Genomic DNA, 22993 nt, shown 5'->3' with positions numbered 1-22993 from the left:
TAAGAGCCTAATAATTGGAAGGTTTTTTTCATTTTTACTACTTCTGTTCTCATGTAAAATGAAGAATTTCTTGGTCTAAATCAGTAAGTATCAGGGATTTTTTTTTTAGCAGAACTTTTCTTTTATTCTAACATATTCTTACAGGATAAAAAGGTATTTACTATTTCAATCTTTCATTTTTTTATGATTGACACCTGAGCCAGCATCTGTTGCCAATCTTCTTTTCTTCTTCCTCTTCTTCTCCCCGAAGCCCCCCAGTACATAGTTGTATGTACTCTAGTTGTAGGTCCCTCTGGTTGTGCTATGTGGGATGCTGCCTCAGCATGGCTTGATGAGCGGTGCCATGTCCACACCCAGGATCCGAAGCAGTGAAACCCTGGGCCACTACAGCAGAACGTGTGAACTTAACCACTCAACCATTGGGCTGGTCCCTATTTCAATCTTGAATGGCCCAAAATTTCTCATTGTTTATGGAATTATGGAAACCCTGAAATGTATATTGAAAAACATATATATTTTAAAGGCATATATTGAACTCCAATTAGGATGGCCACTATCGGAAAAAGAGAAAAGAGCAAGTGTAGGTGAGGATTTGGAGAATCTGGAACCCTTGTGCCCTCTTTGTGGGATGTAAAATGGTATAGCCACTGAGGAAAAAAGTGCAGTGCTTACAACTCTAAAGGTTAAATATAGAGTTACCATATGATCCAGCAGTTCCACTTCTGGGTGTATACACAAAAGAATTGAAAGCAGGGTCTGGAAGAGATATTTGTATGGCAGCATTATGTATAAAAGCCAAAAGGTGGAAGCAACCTAGGTGTCCATTCACAGATGGATGAATAAACAAATTGTTGCGTATACATACAACGGATATTCAGGCTTAAAAAGGTAGGAGATTCTGACGCATGCTACAACATGTAGGAACCTTGAGGACGTTATGCTAAGTGAAATAAGCCAGTTACAAAAAATAAATGTGAGGCCGGCCCCGTGGCCGAGTGGTTGGGTTTGTATACTCCACTTGGGCGGCCCAGGGTTTCGTCAGTTCGGATCCTGGACTAGGACATGGCACCGCTCATCAAGCCATGCTGAGGTGGCATCCTGCATAGCACAACCAGAGGGATCCATAACTAGAATATATGACTAGGTACTAGGGGGCTTTGGGGAAAAGGAGAAGAAGGAAATAAATAAATAAATACTGTGCAATTCCATTTATGTGAGGTACCTAGAGTAGTCAAAGTCAAGGACAGAAAGTGAAATGGTGGTTGCTGTGGCCTGGGGAAGAGGGGAATGGGGAGTTGTTTAACGAGCATAGTTTCAGTGTTGCAAGATGAAAAGAATTCTGGAGCTTGGTTACACAACAATATGAATATACTTAACACTACCGAGCTATACACTTAAAAATGGTTAAGACAGAAAGTTTATGTTGTACGTATTTTACCACAATTAAAATTTTTAATTTAAACCATACATTGAAAACCACTGGACAAGATATCTCCAAAAACCCAGGGAGCCAGAACATCCAATGATTCAAAGGTAGAAGAGGAGTTTGCAATCGAGGGGAGAGGTCCAAGACCAGCTTCAGTCCCAGTTTTCCTTCCCCTCTAGCTACAGCTGGGATTGTCTGTACAGCTGAGGGCGTGTGTGGGGAGAAGGAGGTGTGGGATATTTACTCTAAAGATGGTCTGTGCGCCCCCACTGTGCTCCCTGTGCGAAAGCAGAGGGAGACCCGCAGCGCTTTATCTGCATTGTGGGTGAGCCATCCTCTGTTAATCCAAGTGACGCCTCTGACAGTGTTAATGATAAGCAGCCTCATGTTATTCTTAGCAGAAAACAAATAAATTACTTGCGGTTGTTAGAGCAGAACAGATCCAAACCCTCAGAGTCTGATTTCACAAGAAACATCAAATATCCAAGAGTTCGCTGCTACTTCTTGGGGAGCCCAGCACTGTCGGGTGTCTCGTCCATGGGATTTGGTTGGTCTCTGTGGAAAGGGAGTGAGCTCAAGGAAGTGTCAGTGACGTCAGTATCAGCGTCAATCTCGCAAGACCTGTGCGGACTTAATCTCCTTATCTCCGTATCTCCTTATCCAGAAAGCACAGTGAGAGAAAAAGTTGGTGTAGACTAAGCCAGCAGTTTATAAAACTGGAGAAGAGAAAAAGACTTTATCTATAAAGACCTATTTCATTTAATTAAAGCCTTATGAAGTAAGAGGAAAATGGACTTTTACAAACAATAATAGTCATCTTAATAATGATTGCTGTAGTATAAGGGAAGTTTCTGAGTTTATTTTATGCTTGTATTATTCATAATAGGCCATCTAAGGTTGAAGTTTTTTGTTTGTTTGTTTTAGAAAAGTCCTACTGGTGTGTCAGACTGTGAAGGCTGGGGTGTTTTCTCATGTCCTATTGTTTGAAATTTTCCTAGGTATGTTCTTGAAATTTCAAATCCTCATTATGGAAAGCATCATTTATTTGCATATATTTTATGTATTTCTTAAAGCATTAAAAAATTAAGCATTCTCATAAACAGAAATGAGGTATTGATTAATACTACAGTATGGATGAACCTTGAAAACATGATGCTAAGTGAAAGAAGCCAGACACAAAAGGCTACATATTGCATGACTCCATTTACATGAAATGTCCAGAATAGGCAAATCCATAGAGCCAGAAAGTAGATGAGTGATTGCCAGGGGCTGAGGGGGACGGAAGAATGGGAATTGACTGCTTAATGGTATGGAGTTTCTTTGGGGGATGATGAAAATGTTCTAAATAGATACTCATGATGGTTGCACAACTTCGTGAATATACTAAAGAACACTGAATTGGACACTAATGGTCAATTTTATGGTGTGTGAATTATCTCTCAATAAACCTATTATAAAAATAATCTATCAAAGACTTGCAGTGGAAAACAATAAAAATGTACAGAAAAAGTGCTTTTATACTCTCAAGGAAATTAAAGGGAACTAGAATTCAGTTCTATATTTTTTCCACATTGTATCAAAATCTATATGACACAAATATTATTTATCAAACATTTATCGAGTAACTGCTCTGTGCTTGGAGATTAGCAGATATGACCTTGTAGGGGGAAGAAAAATCTTTTCTCCTCTACTCTCATAGGTTTAGTTCCTGGGGTCCTGCAAATTAAACTGACAAAAGACAGATTAACAGGAGAAAGGCTTATATATGCATATGGAGGCCTTCATAGAAAAGAAGTGAAGACCCATGTTCACAGCTCCGCCTCAGCTGCCTGGGCTTTTGCTGATTCGGATCCTGAGTGCAGACCTAGCACTACTCATTAAGCCACGCTGAGGCAGTGTCCCACATAGCAAGAACTAGAAGGACCTACAACTAGGATATACAACTATGTACTAGGGGGTTTGTGGAGAAGAAGAAGAAAAAAAAAAAGATTGGCAACAGATCTTAGCTCAGGTGCCAATCTTTAAAAAAAAAAAAGTGAAGACCCAAAGAGGCAGTTAGACCCCAGGGGCTTATATACCATTTTAACAATGGGCAATAAATTTGTGGAGAAGTGACAAGGCAAAGGAGAGGGGGTTTGGGCTTCTAGGTGTGGTGATAGTAGGAAGGTAAATATGTGGGGGGACTAATGGGAGATAAGGGTTGATTAAGCAAGGTTTGTGGTGCAGATTCAAGTCTGGGCCTTTTCCGTTGATCAGTGATTAAGAGACATACTCCTCTTCCTGGCAGGGGAGTGGGAGACATTTTACAAAGGGAAATTCATGCCCTGCTTTAGACAGGAAGGGGGAGGACAAAACAAGGGGAGAGAGCTCAAAACAATCCTTATGCTGCAGCGGCATATTTGGGGGTGGTGTACTCTGATCTCCTTCAACCGCTTCTCTCAGAAGCTAAAAGACTTTTCAAAAGACAAATATCTATGGGATGAATGAGGATGCTGGTAAGCCTTGCTTACATGTCTTTCCTGTGCTTTCTCTGTGAACTATTTACTAGTCATTTTTCTGTTTCTATTTACACTAGGGATAACGATAAAGTATAAGAGAAGAGAATGAGAAAACATACAAATCGTAAAATGGGTGTGTTTAAATGCAAATCATTAACACACTGAAATCTTCATCTTCAGACATCTTCCTGTGCCACTTTGACTCACTTTTTTTAAAAATTATAGTAGTAACTTAGAGGCAGAAATTATTACAAGTGTTAAGAATTAGCAGAAGATACCAGATTTCCTCTCAACATTAATTATTTTAGAATTTGTATTCAGTTGAGGCTATATCAAGGAACTAAGCTAAAATAGTCATAGTGTTTCATTATCTAGAAGATTTTGAGTGATATCATCTTTCTCTTAGTGATTACCTCCCCAGACATTTTTCAAGAAAAGGAGATGAGGAGGTGGAAGAGATCAGTAGTCAACTGCCCTTTATATATTTAAATGGAATAAAAAGTCTGCAATTTATCACAGTAAGGTAGAAAATGGCCCTGGTATCACTTTGGGGAGTTGCAGAAATGATCTTGCTTTGGTGATTATTTCATAAAGGAACTTGGCTGCTCCCTCAGCTAGGTTTTTCAGAAAGAGCTAAGAGGGAAGAAATAGGCAAGCAATTCCACCATTTCCCGGCAAAGGTCCTTACTTTTCAAAGTAAGGCACTCACATGTTTCTGTCATGTTCTCTCACACGTGTTATTTTATACACCGCAAGTATGTGGCACTGCACAAAATTGGAGTTCTCTTGGCCGATGTGCATAAACAATTCATTATGGCATCAGTTTTTGGGGGAGAAATCAGCTTTATTCTGTGAAATCAATCTGCAGGGAAACGGGTCCTGTGCCCTCAGATCTGTCTCCCCAGTTCAGGATTTGGGGCAAAATTTAAGAGGTTGGGGAGAACAGGCTGGCATGTGGAAAGGCTGGCGAGACAGGTTTTGATTGGTGGGCTTCAAGCATTTATGGTAAGGTTTTGAACATTTATGACAGGGTTCTAAACTTTTATGATGGGGTTCTAAATTTTTATGATAGGGTTCAAAACATTTATGATGAGGTGGGCATGGAATTTTAACAAGTGAATCTTCCTGAATGAGGGACCCCCATCGCTTCTAATAAGAGTCCAGACTTTCAAGTTCCAGTTGTGTCCTCATCCTTTGGTTTCGTGGGAAGGAGGATCTTTGGTTCTGCAGCCGTTTCCAGGTCAAGATTTCTTCTGCGCATGCTCTGACTGTGTGACTTTGTACATTTTCTGAGAGGCAATTCTTAATCACTCTGTTGATGAGAGATGGGGTCTGTTGAACTGGTCCTGGAGGGTCCACGGTTACATATGTATCATGTCTTATCAGCCACAGCTCCGCCTCCCTTCTCTTGCTCTCTGCTACTGCTCACCCCAGCCAGCGGCCTGACGCAGGTTCCACAGACTTGGCTGTGCTGAGTGAACTCTTTTCTAACACCTTTTGCGTCCATCCCAGGAGCTACCCACTTGAGCACCTTTTTAGAGTTCACTAATTACTTCAGATGTGCGTCTCTTCTACCCAAACTATTTCATAATGTCTTTGTGAGCTGGAGTCATTTCATACATTTTTAAATGTCCATATAAGTAATAAAAAGAATAGTGTTAGCTAACGCTTTTATAGTGTTTACTAAACTCCAAGCACCATTCTTAAGACTCTATGTTTATTGACTCATTTAATCCTCATAACAGTTCTATAATATATAGAATGTTATTAGCCTAATTTTACAGATAAGAAATCCGTGATACAGAGAAGTTACATAAACTTGTCTGAGGATGTGCCGCTAATGTGGGGCAGACCTGGGACTTGAACCTAAGCCATCTGTCTCAGAATGGGAGCTCTTACCGCTGCACTCCCTGACCGCAGTGCTCTCTTCATCTCTTAGCACGCAGTTTGCCGCTCCCAAACTGCTGCATTATGAAGAACTGGTTATGTTTATACTGCTTAGAAGTGCAGGGATAGATGGTCTAGTCTAGTGAAAGAAGCATGAACTTTAGGGTCTGACAAATTGTGGCCCCTTTGTAACCTTTGACAAGTGATTTTGGTTTTTGAGTTTTAGTTTCCTTATCTGTAATATGAAGAAAAAAATTACATAGTACCTCTTTCTAGGGTTCTTCTGTGGCTTAAATGAGGTAAGATATGGAATACCCATGAGTTTCATTCCTCCTTTGACGTGAATTATCTCCTGTCTCCTCTTGGCAGTCCTGTGATGGAGGCACCAGAGGTATTATGTCCATTGTGCAGGTGGAAATATAAGTTTGTAGAGGGTAAGGCACATTCCCAGGGTCATCTATCAGGAAAGTGGGTGTAGAAGAGTGAGAATTAGGGCCTGGGCTTCTCATTCCCTATGAAATGGGCTTTCTACTAGACATGCTTTCTTACTTACGCTAAGAAATGGAATTGAAATAAAGTTAGAACCAGGAGAGAATTCCCCACTTCCTAAACTCATTATTTAAAATCTCCTCTGCATTTCTAAGGCAGTTCTATGGTTTAGGAAGCACAGCAAAAATTAATCTTTATTTTTGAAGGATTTTACTAGAAAGAGTGATCATTGTATAATATAACATAATGTAATATAACATAATGCAATATATATCACCGTAGAAGAGTATAATGGAATATACTGAATTTGTAGAAATCCTGAGAGAGCCTCTCCTGTTCTGGGTGATTTACTTCTTTCTTTCCTGTAAGTGGAAGGCAAAACCTATTCTTCTGAATCAAGATTTTTACTCCCTCAATTCAGTGTTTGGTACCTTCAAGAAATGCAGCTTATAGATGAAAAGTCTTACTGAAAAATCAAGATAGAAGGAGATTAGCATAGAAGAACATGAATAAACTGAAAAATTAAAAAGGGCCAGAAGTCACAATTCAATGAGAACACAAATCCACACATTAGGGGTTACAGCACGATCCATGTTGTTTTGTGAAATACTTGATTAGGTTATTGGCCCAGGAATTTGAGAAAATTAAACCCGCTGAGTACTATAATTTTGCTCAGTCAAAATTCTGAATATCTATGCAAATCCTGTTAGTGTTTCATATAAATATTTTTACAGCCAATTTCCTTCATTGTTCTTTTTAAATGTATGTGAGTATATGTATGATTGCTATTTGGTCTTTATCCACCATCTCCTAAAAAGGATTGAGCAGAAGTAAATGCTAGAGAAAGGAAGGCATGGGTTAATCAGATTTACACATCAGGTTTTTTAGAGTGAATAATGATCACATCAAATAGTTTAAGAAAAAGTTAAATAAGATGCCATTGTGCTAGAGATGAAAATAATGATTTTTAAGTAAGCCCAAAGAGCTTAGTGAAATGGAAGGGGGCAATGCCCAGAAATTGGAAAACCTTGAGTCTTGGCCAAGCCTCAAGCTCTGTGACTCCAGGCAAATCACTAACCTCCCTGGTCTCTTCCTTGTCCATAAAATAGGTGATTAGACTGAATGAGCTCAGAGGTCCTCCTCAGTTAAAAAACAACAGCTTCTGAACTGCTAATGTGTTCCATTACATCGAATGTCACATCTTTGGTACCAGAAACGATATTCTATTAATAAGCTAATTTATACAAAATTAGAGTGGTATTTACTTTTGTTTGCACTAAATGTAGGTCAGCTTCAAAACTCTAGGTTGAATTGTTTTATCCAAGTTTCAACTTAGGTTTCTTCTTAGAAAGAACATATAGATCTTTAACTCTAGCCATACTTCATTTTCTACATTAATGGGAAAAAATTAGTAATATATATTTACTTTCAGAATATCTCCAGACTTAAAAGTTTCCTTCAAAGTTCAAATATCAGGAAAGTTAATGAGTAGGTGAAGCCCCTCCATGGCTGTCAGAGTGAAGAATGCAAATGGGGGAGCCGAGACAGAGATGGTGGTGATGGGCTGTAAATTAGATGATGATAAAAAAGAAATACAGCCATTTTTCACTGTACATTGTACAAACGTATACAGTAGAAGTTTTTTAGAAAAGGATGAAGATAGATAAAGAGAACTGATGAGGGGTTCCAGGGGGGAAGGGAGTGAGGGGAGGGCGAAAGGGGTAGAGGGGCACATGTGCACGGTGACAGATAAAGCTAGGCTATTGGTGGTGAGTGCGATGCAGTCTATACAGAAACTGATATATAATAATGTACACCTGAAATTACACAATGTTATAAACCAATAAAATAGTTCTTTTTAAAAAGCATGAAGAAGCAAAAAGTCATCTTTAATCTCCACCAAGAGATAAATTGTTAACATTTGGGTCAGTATCTCTACAGCCTTTTTAGAATGTATGTATACATACACTTACATATAAAAATAAGAGCATATTTTATATTTAATAATATATCATATGTCTTATGTGACTAATAAATCATGGTCTACCTTCAAATGTAACATCACTTTCCGTATAGTGCAAGACCCTGATAATGGGATGGTTCCAGTTCTTCGCTCCCATCTGTGTGTGGTTGGCGTCTTGCATTTTACTTTTGCATATATTGTAAACCCCACAATTCATTGTGACTGTTTTTGCTTTGGATAATCATTATCTCTTATATGTACCTTCATTTTTGCCATTTCTATATTTCTTTGTGTAAGTCTGTTTCTGTCTGGTATCATATTCCTACTGCTGCCTGAAGAATTCCTTTAATATTTTTTTGCATTCCAGGTCTGCTAGTAATGAATTCTCTCAGCTTCTGTTTATCTTTAAAAGTCTTTATTTCTCCTTTATTTTTTAAAGATATTTTCACTGGGTATAGAATTCTCATTTGACAAGTGTTTATTTTCAGTGTTTAAAGTTGCCACTTTGTTTTCTGCCTTGCATCATTTCTGAAGCCATAATCATTGTCTTTGTTCCTCCGCCCTTCAAGATTTTCCCTTTATCTTTCATTTTTAGCATTTGGACTGATGTTTCTAATTGTGGCGTTTGCTTGTTTGTCATTTATCTTTCTCGGTATCCTCCAAGCTTCTTGGACATGTGACTTAATATATTTCATTATTTTGAGATGATTCTTGACCCTGATCTCCTCATATATTTCTTCTGCCCCATTTTCTCTCTTCTTATGCAGCTCCATCCAGCTGTTTTATATTTTCCCACAACTCTTGGATGCTCTCTTCTTTCTTTTCCACTCTTTTTCTCTTGTGTTTAGGTTTGGATCATTTATATTGATGTATCTTTTTTTTTTTTTTTGAGGAAGATTAGCCGTGAGCTAACTACTGCCAATCCTCCTCTTTTTGCTGAGGAAGACTGGCCCTGAGCTAACATCCATGCCCATCTTCTTTATACTTCTATAGCACTTAAAAAGTGTTGTAAAGGGCTCACACTTATGTAATTTCATTTTATTTTCGCAAGACTCTATGGAATAAGATAAGTATCATAAACTCCATTTGACAGATAAATAAACTAAGGAACTGAACTGACCAGCAATTTGTCTATTAAGAGACAGCTAATCAGAAGCAGAATCAGGATCAGAACTCAGTTTTCTAGACCCTCGGGTGGCACTATTTTCAGTCAGGGATCATAATGCCTCGGTCTAAAGACCGAGGGACGCCTACCACAGCATGGCTTTTGCCAAGCAGTGCCATGTCCACACCCGGGATCTGAACCGGCGAACCCTGGGCCACTGAGAAGCAGAATGTGCGAACTTAACCACTGCACTACCCAGCCGGCTCCTATTGACATCTCTTTAAGTTCACTGGCTGTTTCCTCAGCTGTGTGAAGTCTGCTGATGAGCCCATTAAAGGAATTCTTCATTTCTGATACTGTGGTTTTTCTTATCAAGTATTTCCATTTGATTGAAATCCCATCTCTGCTGAAATTCTCTAACTTTTGATGTGTGTTTCACCTGTTCCACTAGACAGAATGCTGAACATTGTGTGTAGAACAAGAGAGACTGAGGTAGATAGTATCTTTGTCTGGAAGTGGGCATACCTCTTCTTCTGTCAGGCTGTAAATGTGGAAGATTGAGGCAGTTTAGTCCAGAGTTGAGCTGAGTTTACGTTTTGGTTGAGTGCACCACAGGCTTCATATTCCTCTAGAGGAGGGCTGCGTTGCTTTATGCTTAGGATGGAGGCTGGGGGTTCAGAGACTTTCACTTGGTGTTAGTGCTCCATCCTCGGCTCTGCCTGCACACTGCACACTTGTAGCACAGAGGGTGTCCCTTGCCCACCTCCTGCCTGACCGCAGCATTGACTATTGTTGCTTGTTACTTTATGCTGGGCTGGCACTGGGCCTGAGGGGTCTTTCATTCTCGCTCAGCTTCGTTCTTAGAGAGTGTGCCTAGGCCTCAGGGCTGGGTCTTTCTTAGCACTCCTGCCCTTTCTACCATGGCCGACAATCTCTGCCTTATATCTACCTTATATCTAAGATATCTATATCTTAGAATTTCAAGGCACCCTTTTGACATCTACACATCACTATGAGAGAGTACATGAATATGGAAGAGAACAAAATTAGAAATAGAGTTCTTCCTCTCACTAAAATTAGTCTACTTGTAATAAAGGTTAATTAAGTCCTTCCCAACCAGGCAAGGGCACATTTTTAAAGGGAAATCGCATATAAGCCCTGACTCGTGCTGGGAAGTGACGAGGCCTTTGTGTCATATCCCACTCTGCGCTCAGTAAGCTCTCCTGTTAGACTGAGTTTCCTATACACCTACCCTGACATTCCACCCGCTGTCTTCAACCTCGAATTCATCCACTGTGCTGCTTGGGTCATTAGAGTGACATGCATTTTTACTCAGACAACAGGGACAAGCAAGACAATTAAAAAGTCATCAAAAAGTTTATTTCCTTCTGCCACCTTCCATTCACACAAAAATATAGTCCACACCAAACAGGACCAAAGCATATACAATGCACAGCATATTGTTTTACTTCTTCTTTTGTAACTTGTTACATGCAGTTGAAACCTTCAGCCGTAGCTAGTAGGTCTAAAGCAGGGGTCAGCAAACTACTGCCCACAGGCCAAATCTGGCCCACCATCTGTTTTGATAAATAAAACTTTATTGGAACACAACCATCCTCAATTCTTTATGTATTATGTATGGCTGCTTTAGTGCTATGGGGCAGAGTCGAGAAGTTGCAATAGAGACTGTATGACCTACAAAACCAAAAATGTTTACTATCTGGCCCTTTGCATAAAAAGTTTGCCTAGGTCTAGAGCAATGATATTAGTCCTGTCCACTCCCCACCAGCATTACTGAAATAAAATTTTTTACTCAGGTCTCTTTCTTCTTCCTTCATTTAATGAATTAATCACTGATTTATACTTTAGCATCTAGGAATACTGAGATATAAAGAGTTCTTCAGATGGAGAATGTATAGTGGCTAAAAGCATTTAACTAGAAAGGTTTATAGAAAATACAGGGTAAAAAGAACAAGCTAAATAACATTCCATGAGGCTGTAATCAGCCAAGACCAGAATGTAGGAAATTCTACATAATAAATTACCCAATTTTTTCCGTGACTATATGGACATGGGGAAAAGACGATGGAGTGGGGTACTATGGCGATTAAAAGAGACTTAAAGGACATCTCAACCTAATGCAAGATGTGTCTTCTAATTTGAACAACCCAACTGTGATATATTTGGAGATGATGGGAGAATTTGAACACTGACAGGGTCTTGTGTAATGAAGGAATTATTTTTACTTAGTTGTGGTAACGGTATTGTGATTATTTGTTTAAAACATCCTTATCTGTTAGAGATTATTAAATTGCAGTATTTATGGGTGAAATAATGTGATACCTAGCATTTTCTTTTTCCTCTTCTTTAACTCCTTCAGCAAGAAAAAAATAGTAGGGAGTACAGAAGAAAAAATACTGGCAAAGGTTGATAATCATTGGACCAGGGTGATGAGTACATGAAGCTCATTATGCTTTTCTCTCAAATTTTGTCTTTGTTTGAAAATTCTCATTATAAAATGTTTTTTAAAAACATGAGTTTTAAGAGTCAGGTTTTAATTTGAATCCTGGCTTTGCCAGCTGTTTCTACATGCGTAAAGTAGGCATTGTAATTCCGATTGTATATGACGTTGTAAGGATTATGAGAATTAAATGAGATAGTAAAGAGTGTAGCACAATGCCTAACACAGAAAATTGTCAATACCTGGTAGCCGTTATATTACATCTGCCACCAATGACAAAATATAACCCCTTATGAGTCTAGTTTGTTTATCCTATAATTGATTTTTGTGAACAACAACCCTTAAACCCATGTTACTGCTACACAGGAATAAGGAACGAAAATAGAGAGTTTTTCACTGTATACATGTATTTCCCTGGCCGTCTAGAAGCAATCACAGCACCTGTAAAGATGCATGGAGGAAGAATTGGGCTATCGAGGGAATGGCGATTGGGATTTCAGATTGTGCTAACATTATGGCTGTTCCTTGACAGCAGCCTAAAAAAAACCAGTCAGTTTTCTGTGAGATTGCTACTAAATGCCTGTGAACACATTTTAGCCCAGCGTACATGGGAAGTCCTGTGACTGTGCATAGTACTGACAGATTTCCCGGTTTAAGTCACTACTGTCTCTCTTTGACGTCTTGTGCTCAAATGAACCCAAGGAATGCTCTGAGTAACAAGATACTGCTTTAACTCAGTCTGGGCTGACTTAATCAGCTACTTCTTAATCCACCACTCATTAGCCAATGTGTATCACATGAATTTGTAGGAAAACACATTGACTTAAAGGTGCAGGATTTTAGAGCAAAAAAATCATCATCTCATCCATCAATTACCTCAAGCAAATGAAATAAACAAACTTGGACTCCACCCCACAAAGTGTCTCCCTTAAAATTCATCCCTTTTTTGGATCTCGTTCTGTAGAAAATTATGGTCGGAGAGAAATGTTAGTAAGCATACTGTTCACAATAGATGTTTGAAAAAAAAGGAAGAGAAAAAATGAGAACAAGTTGGGAGAGGTTCAGGAAGCAATGTTTTGGTTGAACTGAGGATATCAAAACTGTACTTTGTTTTTTGTTCTTCCACAGAATGACATCACTCCTTTACATGTTGCGTCAAAAAGAGGAAATGCCAATATGGTAAAGCTATTGCTTGATCGAGGAGCTAAAATCGATGCCAAAACAAGGGTAAGAGTGCAATTTATGTGCATGCCTATGCTTATTTTCAGGCAGTAGGAATACGTCTTCTAATACCTTCACACTGGTTTAACATTGGCCTTATTTTTATTTCATTTGCGTAGTCTCTTAGAAAATGACTGCTAAGTTTGTGCTTCTTAAACTGGGATGACGATCCATATTTATAAATCTTTAATGTATGTTTAAATAGTGCATGGCTTTAATTATAGAAACTAAAGCTTACGGTGTAGAGTTTTTATTGAGTTAAATTTTTAAGAATTTAATCACTACTTGACACTCCAGGCTGAGCTATTTGGTTAGTTTGATACTAAAACTGACAGTTGTTCTATTTAAAAACAATCTGTCTACATTCGCACGCTGCTGGTGGAAATGTAAAATGGAGCAGCTGCTGTGGAAAACAGTATAGAAGTTCCTCAAGAAACTAAAAATAAAACTACCATATGACCTACCAATTCCACTTCTGGGTATATATACCCAAAAGGCTTGAAAGCAGTATCTCAAAGTGATATTTACACACCCATGTTCATTGCAGCATTAGTCACAATAGCCAAGAGGTGGAAGCAGCCCAAATATCCATCAACACATGAATGGATAAAGAAAACATGGTATATATGTGCAATGGAATATTATTCAGCCTTAAAAAAGAAGGAAATCCTGTCATCTTCTACACCGTGAATGAATCTTGAGGACATTACGCTGAGTGAAAGAAGCCAGTCACAAAAGTACAAACACTATATGATTCCACTTATATGAGTTATCTAGAGTAGTCAAAATTATAGAAACAGAAGTCGAATGGTGGCTGCTTCGGGCTTGGGAGATAGGGAAATGGGAAGTTGTAGTTCAATAAATATACAGTTTCAATTTTGCAAGATGAAAAAGTTCTAGAGATGTCACACAGCAATGTGAATATAGTTAATAGTACTGAACAGTATACTTAAAAATGGATAAAAGAGTAAATGTTATAGTATGTGTTTTTTACCACAATTAGAAAATTATTTTAAAAACACAGATCTGTCTAACTAGGTGTTTGGCATGTTGCTTATTTTGTGTGACGCATTGTGAGTAGGGGAAAGAACTGAGACTTAGAATCAAGTTTGAATCCCAGATGCTGAGCTTAGCTAGTTGACTTGGGTAGGCCGTTAATCCTTCTGCATGTAATTTCTGTATCTGAACATAAAACGTATGGCCACCTTGAAGGGTTGTTGGAATTATCAAGCTAACGTTTGTAAACTGTGTTGGCATAACACAGGCCAGAAGTAAACCCCAGCCATTACTAGTATAACTCAGAGCTTCAATTAGCATTAAACTTCTAACCAAGGGATTTTCTTCTTCAACATCTCGTGTGTTTGTTGTGAAGTGTAAGCAAGAGGGAGGTTAAAAAAAAGGTGGTCTCACCATAAACATCCACCCATCTAAGGATTTTGGATCGGTTTCCCTGTCTTGTAATTGTACCTCCCACAATCCTGTGTTTCCTCCTTCCAAGAATCTTGATCTCCGTCTTTCTAAAACTGGCCTAGTAACCTGAACTTCATTCCTGTAGCTCTTTGATTTACTACTTCATTTATTATTCCCTGCATTTATGCACTCAACCAACAAATGATTATTGAGTGCCTACCGCAGGCCAGATGCATCTGGCTGACAGAGCAAGACTACAAGACACTTGCCCTGCCCTCATGAAGCTGATGGGTAGTTTGTCCCCTGTACTCTGACCCAAAGACAACTCAGCCCCAGGTATTTGGCAGGAGACCCAGACTTCTTTTTCCTGATAACTATTGAACCTGAAAACCTTGTATATACCTTAAAACAAACAAGCTTTCTAGAGAGGAGTGAAGGAAGATGAAGGTTGACCCCTGAAGGACTGTCTGACTGAGAAAGTAAATTGAATAGTGGTATCATTGAGTTAACTTTGCATTATTTAATAAGAAACCATTACCAGTATGCTTGAACTGTTGCCTTAAATGGGAGGGTCTTCTGCTAAGAATAGGCTATTTAAAGAGATTGTAAGGAGTAAAAGATAGAGAATCGTTTAAGCCATTTGGCTACCATGTAGAGCTAAATGATTATCTGTGAATAAGGAAAATTTTTATGAAGAGAAATGAGGGATACTGGAGCCAAGCAGAAAAGAGAAGCTGGAAGAGATATGCCTGGATATCCAGCTGGGGATTTTACTGGGTGTGTGGATTAGAAATTACCTTATTTCTCCCTCTCTTGATACAATCATCAATCAACAGATCAGCAAAATTAAATCTTGGTCATTTTGTATCATTTGTCAAACACTTGCTTGCTTTATTTGGTACAATGGGAGGTGGAGCTGGTACATAGGAACTTCAGGCCCCATCTTTATGTCACAGGGGAGAGCCAGGATAAAAACATAGAAACTCCTCTGGATAAAAGTATCAGAGATGTGGAATAATGCACATAGGCATATTCAGTATGCACCTTGGTTTCTATGCCACTTTGCTGCCCTGTTCTGAAAGACTGTCTTACTTTAAACAAGATGTAGACTCCTTTTTAAGCATCCGTTCAGTTTAACTTGAATTTATTTTTCTCCCCTGTTGTGTGAATGATGTGTGAATGTGAACGGGACTTGAAACAACAGAGAACAGCAAAGGCTGTCATTCTTCTGTTGTTGTCCTGCAGGGAGTGGGGTGGGGGCGGGATGTCAATCAGGAACAGACTGAATTCCTGGCAGACTTTATGGAGGAAAGTGTAGTACATCCCCAAAATATGTAAACTATTTTGTGTTCTCCTCCTCAAAGCTTCCCTTCTCTCTTGCTGAAGTGACTGAGTAGTGACTGGGTGTGTGGGTGAAAGGGAGGGAGCCAGTGAAAATGTCACAAAACCTGGGGACAAGCCTAACGAACGGAAAGCAAAATTTTTCATAAATACAAGTTTTAATGACCTAATCCGTAGCTCTTGAGAAAATAGGTAATGTCATCTACTCATCCTCCTCCCACCAGGGACTTAGTAATCTTGTAGCTACCTTGTCACATCCACAGTCTGACCGAGCGCACACCAATCGCCCACGTTTAGAGACAAGAAAACAACTCTGTTCTTCGTCTCAGGGGCCAGCACTCTGAGGGACCTCGTTCGCTTGCTCTGTTCCCTGCAAGGGTTGCTGACCTAATCAAGTATTCAGTTTAAAAGCAGACTCTTAAACCCTTTATTCAAGGAAGTAAACTTGAATTGTGGTCAGAGTAATTTAGGTAGGATCTGAGCAAGGTCTTACCAGCTGGAAACGCAGGATGAGAGTGAATTTTATTTTACCCTAGTGAATTTTATTTTGCCTGATCTCTAGTCTTAAGTGTGACTAGCAAGCGGTGAAATTGTGACCTTAGGAAAGTTCACCCTCCTCAGTCTTAATTTCCATTCCAGTAAGGATCAGAGGATAGGGTGTCGTTCCTGATGACTTCACAAGCTCTCCCAGCTGGTAGGGCACTGGATATTGTAACTGTAAGAATCAAGAGTTACTGTAAAATTCAAGATGGTTATACATTTTGGGATGGCATCACCAAGATAGAACAGTAGGAGACCCCAGCCTCTGTCTTCCCACAAAGATCAACAATTAGACAGCTATTCACAAACAAAAACAGCTCTGAGAGCTGTTAAGAAAGCACTTGAGAAACTTCAGTGACACAGTGGAACAAAAAAATCTGAGAATGACTGCACAAAAAGGGAAGGAAGAACAGCTTCATTTTGCCTGCATCCTCCCAACCCCTGGGCCAGCACTGCTCAGCGCCAAGACAGAGCTCCCCAACTAGAAAGAGTTCCCCTCACCTGGAAAGAGAGCGGGTGAGCGGCCAGCTTCCCCAGCCTTTCGGGGCACTGCATGAAGGACCTACTTCCTTTTCACTCTACCCAGAGACAGGGAAAGCTGAGATGAATAGAAATGGGAAGGAACAAGGAAGAAAGGCAGGGGCTACCAGTACCAGCCGTGCAGCAGGAATGACTGGTTCCCAGGGACTGCTCTGCAGAAGACCTCAGCAGCTTTCACCACTGAAGTAACCAATGGCCGGCACACCGCTGTGGACCTCCTGCAGATTTTACTGGTTTTTGTCCCACAGATACTCAATTCACAGACACTAGCCACCTGAATCCTTCCCTACTCCCTACCCACTCCCCACCCCACCACTGGAGCCCAGGATCTGCACCAGCAGCCAGCCCGCCAGGCCACTGCACAAGTGCAAAACACCAGCCTAGAGCCCCTGTGGCTGACCCCACCACTGTGCGTACAGTTAGGGCTAGCCCCTCTAGCTGTGCACTTAGACACCGCAGACCTGACCCTTATCACCAGCTTCTGCTATACACACACCTGTGGCAAGATCCTGTAGCCACGGAAGTACACGCCTACTGCCAAGGCCCTCAAAGCTGCTTGTGGGCCTGAATTCAGCTCTGTCTCCAGTCACAAGCCTCCACCACTCAACACACATGTGGCTAACCCCTAGCTGTGCACCTACATGCCCTTGACCAGACCCACATGACCAGCCTCCACTGCCAAGCACACACCCATGGCAGGACCCTGCAGCACGGGAGGACACACCAATAGCCAGGGCCTTCACATCTACTTATGGGCCCCAGTCTGTCCATCTCCTGTGACTGGCCTACATTGCTGGGCTCACTTGGCAGCTAGACCCTCCGGCTGTGTCCCTGCATGCCTCCAGCCTGACTTCCGACACCAGCCTCCACTGTGGTGCACCCATGGTGACACCCTGCGGCCATGGTAGTGTACACTGATAGCCAAGGCCCCCACAGCTGCCAGTGCACCCACAGCTTGCCCTGGCCCCCACCACTATATGAATGTCTTAAACCAGCCCCTGCCACTACACAGGCACCTGCAACTGGCCCCTGGAGCTGAGTGTGTGCGCACCACCACTGCCTGCCCAAGTCCCTCTCCTCTGGACCCAGAGGTGCCACTGAGGACTCCAGCAGCCCTTGCAGCCACTGTGGACCCCCACAGTGCTCGCCAAGGACCATACAGTTGTCAACGCCAGTGGCCTGGTAGGTAATATCAAACCCCCACCCGCAATCCACAACCACCACATGCCCCCGCATTTGGCATCCTGCACACTACAGCATGCTCCAATGTGCTCCCACCTGCAGGTGAAGGTGTTTTCCATATCGAAGTCAACCTACAAAGTCTGGAAGAAGTGGCTGCTTCTTTAAATGCACAGATGTCTATGCAAGACTACAGGGATCATGAAGAATCAGGGAAACATGACACTACCAAAGAAACACAGGAAACTTCTAATAACTGACCCCAAAGAAATGGAAGTAAAGGAATTGCCCAACAAAAGATTAGAAATAATTGTCCTAAAGATGCTCAGCTAAAAGAAAACATAGAGAAACAATTTAGCAAAACGGGGGGAAAAATACAAGAACAAAATGAGAAATTCAACAAGGAGAACCAAAAAAATTTTGGAACTGAAGAATACAATAACTGAACTGAAGAATTCAGTAGAGAACTTCAACAGCAGACTGGACCAAGCAGAAGAAAGAGCATTTGAAATTATCCAGTCAGAGGAGCAAAAGAAAAAAGAGTGAAAGGGAATGAAGAAAACCTAGAGGACTCTGGGATACCGTTAAGTGAAAATAATCTACCCATCTTGGGAGTCCCAGAAGAAGAGAGACTCACTGATGATCTAATCAATCAGTTGGATTGGTGGCCCCACCCCCAAATCTGAAGAGCTGTAGGGGTTAGCAGGGGGAGGAGATTGGACAAAGAAGCAGATGCCCTTGGGAACAGGAATTGGAGTTTTTAAGAAAAATTATCAAAGAAAAAGCACCCAGTGGTTTGATGCAACAAAAAAAAAGGTCACTAGAGCTTTATTGATTAATTGACAAAAGTTTAATACAACATTTAAACTGCATTTCCAAAAGATGTTTTGGGATGTTTTGATAGAGGCCAGCAATCTCACTTCTGGGTATATATCCAAAGAAAATTAAACCATTATGTCGAAGAGTTATCTTCATACCCATGTTCATTGCGGCAGTATTCAGAATAGCCAAGACATAGAAGCAACCTAAGTGTCCATCAGTGAATGAATGGATAAAGAAAATGTGACGTATGTATAGATATATGTATCTGTATATATATATAGATATATTATTCAGGCATAAAAATAAAATGAAATCCTGCCATTTGTGACAACATAGATGAACCTTGAGGGCATTATGCTAAGTGAAATAAGCCAGACAGAGAAAGACAAATACTGTATGATCTCACTTATAGGTGGAATCTAAAAACATCGAATTCATAGAAACAGAGAGTAGAATGGTGCTGGCCAGGGGCTGAGAAGTGGGAGAAACTGGGAGATGTTGGTCACAGGGTACAGACTGTCAGTTATAAGGTGAATAAGTTGAAGGATCTAGGGTACGTCATGGTGACTGTAGTTAACAGTACTGTAGGGGATACTCGAAAGTTTCTGTGAGAGTAGAGCTTTAACATTCTCACCATAACAACAACAAATAATTTATGTGAGATGAAGAATGTGTTAACTAATATTATAGTAAACATTTCACAGTATGTAGGCGTATCAGATCATCACGTTGCACATCTTAAACTTCTACGATGTTATATGTCAATTATATCTCAATAAAACGGGAGGGAAAAAAGGATGATTATATGTTAATCTTCCTAAAGGAGTTTAGCTAGGATCTGATGAACCACAGAGCCTTGTGGTTCTGTTTCAATTTAGCTCATTTCAAGAAAGCTTTTCCTATTTTCCCAGCCCCATAATGCTGACTAATATCAACTGGCTTGTTACCTTATTCTTCTGCAGAATAGACAAGAGTGAGGATGTAGAGTGTCTCCATATAATGGCAAATGCACTGAGATAGAAACACATATCAAGGCAGATTTTTCAATCTGGTCTATATTCAGCATCCTAATTTTAAAATGGTTTATGAAATTTGTTTATTTTTTCACTAAGATCTTAACGGCTTTATTTGTTTCCTTATAAACTAAAATGCTTTGCTAAGAATGGCTACTTACGGTAGCCTACTATTTCTTTCCATTTAACTCTTGCTCTCTGCAAAGCTAACATGTGTATTTGTATACTCATTGAAGGAAGATACTTTGCAAGGATGGTCTCTTGTCATTTTCATTTTCCTTTACATCAGTTCAGATTCCCTTTGCAGCCAAATCAGAGGCTCAATATGGACCCTAAATCAGAACCATTTTAAGACTTTGTGGCATCTTCTGAATTCTCCATCTCTTTTCGTTGGCTCTCTCCATCCAATAATAAAGGCAGCTGTGCTTGCATTTTGTGCTTCAGAGAAGATGCAGTAGTTCCAAGTAGAGTCGAATCAGTAATAACAATACTCTGATTCCCGGAATGCTGCTCTCCCCATGCTTCTTCCCACTTCCAGCCTCCTAGAAAGGTGCCACTGCCCACATCCTCATATAATCCCATTGCTGCAACATTACATTCAAAGCTACACCTTGACACTCAGATGCATACATTCATCTTAGTATCTGTAGCACTTAGCATACTTCCTGGCACATACTGGATGTTTTAATAAGTGTTCGCTGAATATAGTGAAATAAGATACACTCCTTGATGTTACATTTCTCAAAAGGTCTTAATTTACCTGACTTTATATGGTTCTGTGGTAATGTAGTTTTTCTCCCTGAAGTTAATGGCATCGAACTCATTTATAAGAATGAAAAGAGATTTGTGCATAGATGGATAAAGGGTTTTCAGAGTACCTCAAATCTATCAGTTGTTAAATTCTTACTATTCTGGGAAGGTGTCAGGGGACACTTGGATGTCCTGTAATTTTAGCCTATCCTTTCCCAGAAATGGAACTGGTTATATTTCTCAGATTAAATATGAAGGAAAAGGAAGTATTGGTATTGACTTTTGCTTCCTATGATACTTCCAGAAATGTGATTGCCTTGGTTAAAAATAGATCCTTGAAGAAAATATTAAATATTTCATAGTCATAAAATAGTCTCAAATCTATATAATGTTATAATAGAATGGTACCTCAGTTAAAAAAAATTGTCTCTATCAAAGAGAAAATTCTAATATAATATTCTTCCTTAGAGTTCTAATGGAGACATGTTGACAAGTCCATTTAAAATAGTTTAAAAGACTCTGAGTTTCTACATTAATCAAGACTGATTTGAAAATATTTCTTTATGTCATTCAAAGAGATATTCATTCTAGGGCCGGCCCCGTGGCCAGGTGGTTAAGATTGCGTGCTCTGCTTCAGCAGCCCAGGATTTCAGTGGTTCACATGCTGAGTACAGACCTAGCACCGCTCATCAAGCCATGCTGAGGCGGCATCCCACATAGCAGAGCCAGAAGGACCTACAACTAGAATATACAACTATGCACTGGGGGGCTTTGTAGAGAAGAAAAGAAGATTGGCGACAGATGTTAGCTCAGATGCCAATCTTTAAAAAAAAATTCACTTTTTATTTTTATATCACAAATATTAAAAGTTAATTGAAAGTATTTATTTGGATTCAAAGAAGGACAAGTGTACCTATCCCTCAGTTTTGCTGTGAACGTTAAACTGTGCTATAAAAATAGTCCTAATTTTTAAAAAATAGGGCATCATGAAATGCTCTTAGCTTTCCAAACATAAAAATCTCTTTGAAGAAAAAAATAGGGGTTTCTCTGGGATCTTTTGGTTTTTTGCTGAGGAAGGTTAGCCCTGAGCTAATAACTGTGCTACTCTTCCTCTGCTTTATATGTGGGTTGCCACCACAGCATGGCTGACAAGGGGTGTAGGTCTGTGCCCAGGATCCGAACCCATGAACCTGGGCCACCGAAGGCAGGCATAAACCGGAGTGAATTCAACTTTTGAAAGAACTGAATAACGCAGCGTGAGATCTATATTTTTACGACAGGCACTCCCCTGTCAGCACAGCATACTGTGATAAAACTTATGTAGACAGTCACAGTTTTATTGGCTTGAGGACAGAGAATCAAGTTTATGCCTGCTTTTGATTGCTTTTCAGTGATTCCAAATAAGGTTTAAAAAATATTTTTCCAGAGTTTGTGATTTTTATCAGCAGGAGGCTTGGTTCAATACAAGCTACTCCATCATTACTTGAAGCCAGAACTCTCATATATTTGAGTAAAAACATGAATATGCGGCCTCCACACACCTCACCATCATAGTTTGTGTTTGTTCTTATCATACAGTACTTTAGAAATATTCAAGCCTGAGTGTCGATTCTAATCCCGAGCATTTGCTTGCACGTGACCCTGGGTAGGTACATTAATCCTGAGCACTTTCTCCTCTATAAATGGCACTTCTGATGCCTTTCGCATGAGTTATTGTAAAAATTCAGTAAGGTCACAAATATAAAGTGCCTGTGACAATAGAAGGGTTTCAGAAATGTTATTTTACTTCCTCTCAGGCCGAATCTACAACTGCCTAACACATACAAAACGAAGATACAGTCAGAATTTTTAGTGAAAAATACAGATATGAGAATAGCTTTATTAGACTGTAATTGATGCCCTTTAATTTATCCCTGGCTATCTTTATAACTCTTCTCTCCTGAGCACTACCTACCTTTTCTTTCATTATTTTCAGTTTTCAATTAAATATCACATCCTGTTTTACGTCTATGTTATAGAAAAAAGTATATATACACAGAGTTCTCTCTGCTTGATTTCCTTTTTCTTCTCTAGAGTAAGGTTTTGCTTAGGAGGAAGAAAAGAAAGGTATCTAGAGGATACAAATCAAAATAAATATGTCTATTTGAAAGTATTTCCTGAGTCATGAATGTGTGTCATTTCAGCGTTGGCTCTGAGCACATTCAACCTGTTAAGGCCGTGTACTGGATTCAGTGGTCCTAGGTGTGATGTCTTAATTTCTTGCTTCATGTTTTTCAGAAAAACCAGACCTGAAGGAAAGTCTTTTCGACCATCGAGTGTGCAGGCTTTTGCTTTTAGGCTAACACAAG

The 22993-nt window shown here is 39.9% G+C and overlaps 1 protein-coding gene across 26 annotated transcripts in view; it reads left to right on the top strand.

Moving 5' to 3' along the window:
* The window catches only part of ANK3 (ankyrin 3), a 624902-nt gene that overhangs the window by 433177 nt on the left and 168732 nt on the right, over nucleotides 1-22993 (top strand). For all 26 annotated transcript variants that reach the window (XM_070488170.1, XM_070488208.1, XM_070488264.1 and 23 more), the window contains exon 8: nucleotides 12958-13056. In XM_070488170.1, coding sequence (XP_070344271.1) covers nucleotides 12958-13056 — 99 coding nt within the window. The remainder of the gene's footprint in view (nucleotides 1-12957; nucleotides 13057-22993) is intronic.

Source organism: Equus asinus, chromosome 2 (genome assembly GCF_041296235.1).
Source record: "Equus asinus isolate D_3611 breed Donkey chromosome 2, EquAss-T2T_v2, whole genome shotgun sequence".
Classification (NCBI taxonomy): Eukaryota; Metazoa; Chordata; class Mammalia; order Perissodactyla; family Equidae; genus Equus; species Equus asinus.
This window is presented reverse-complemented; position numbering and strand designations above follow the sequence as displayed.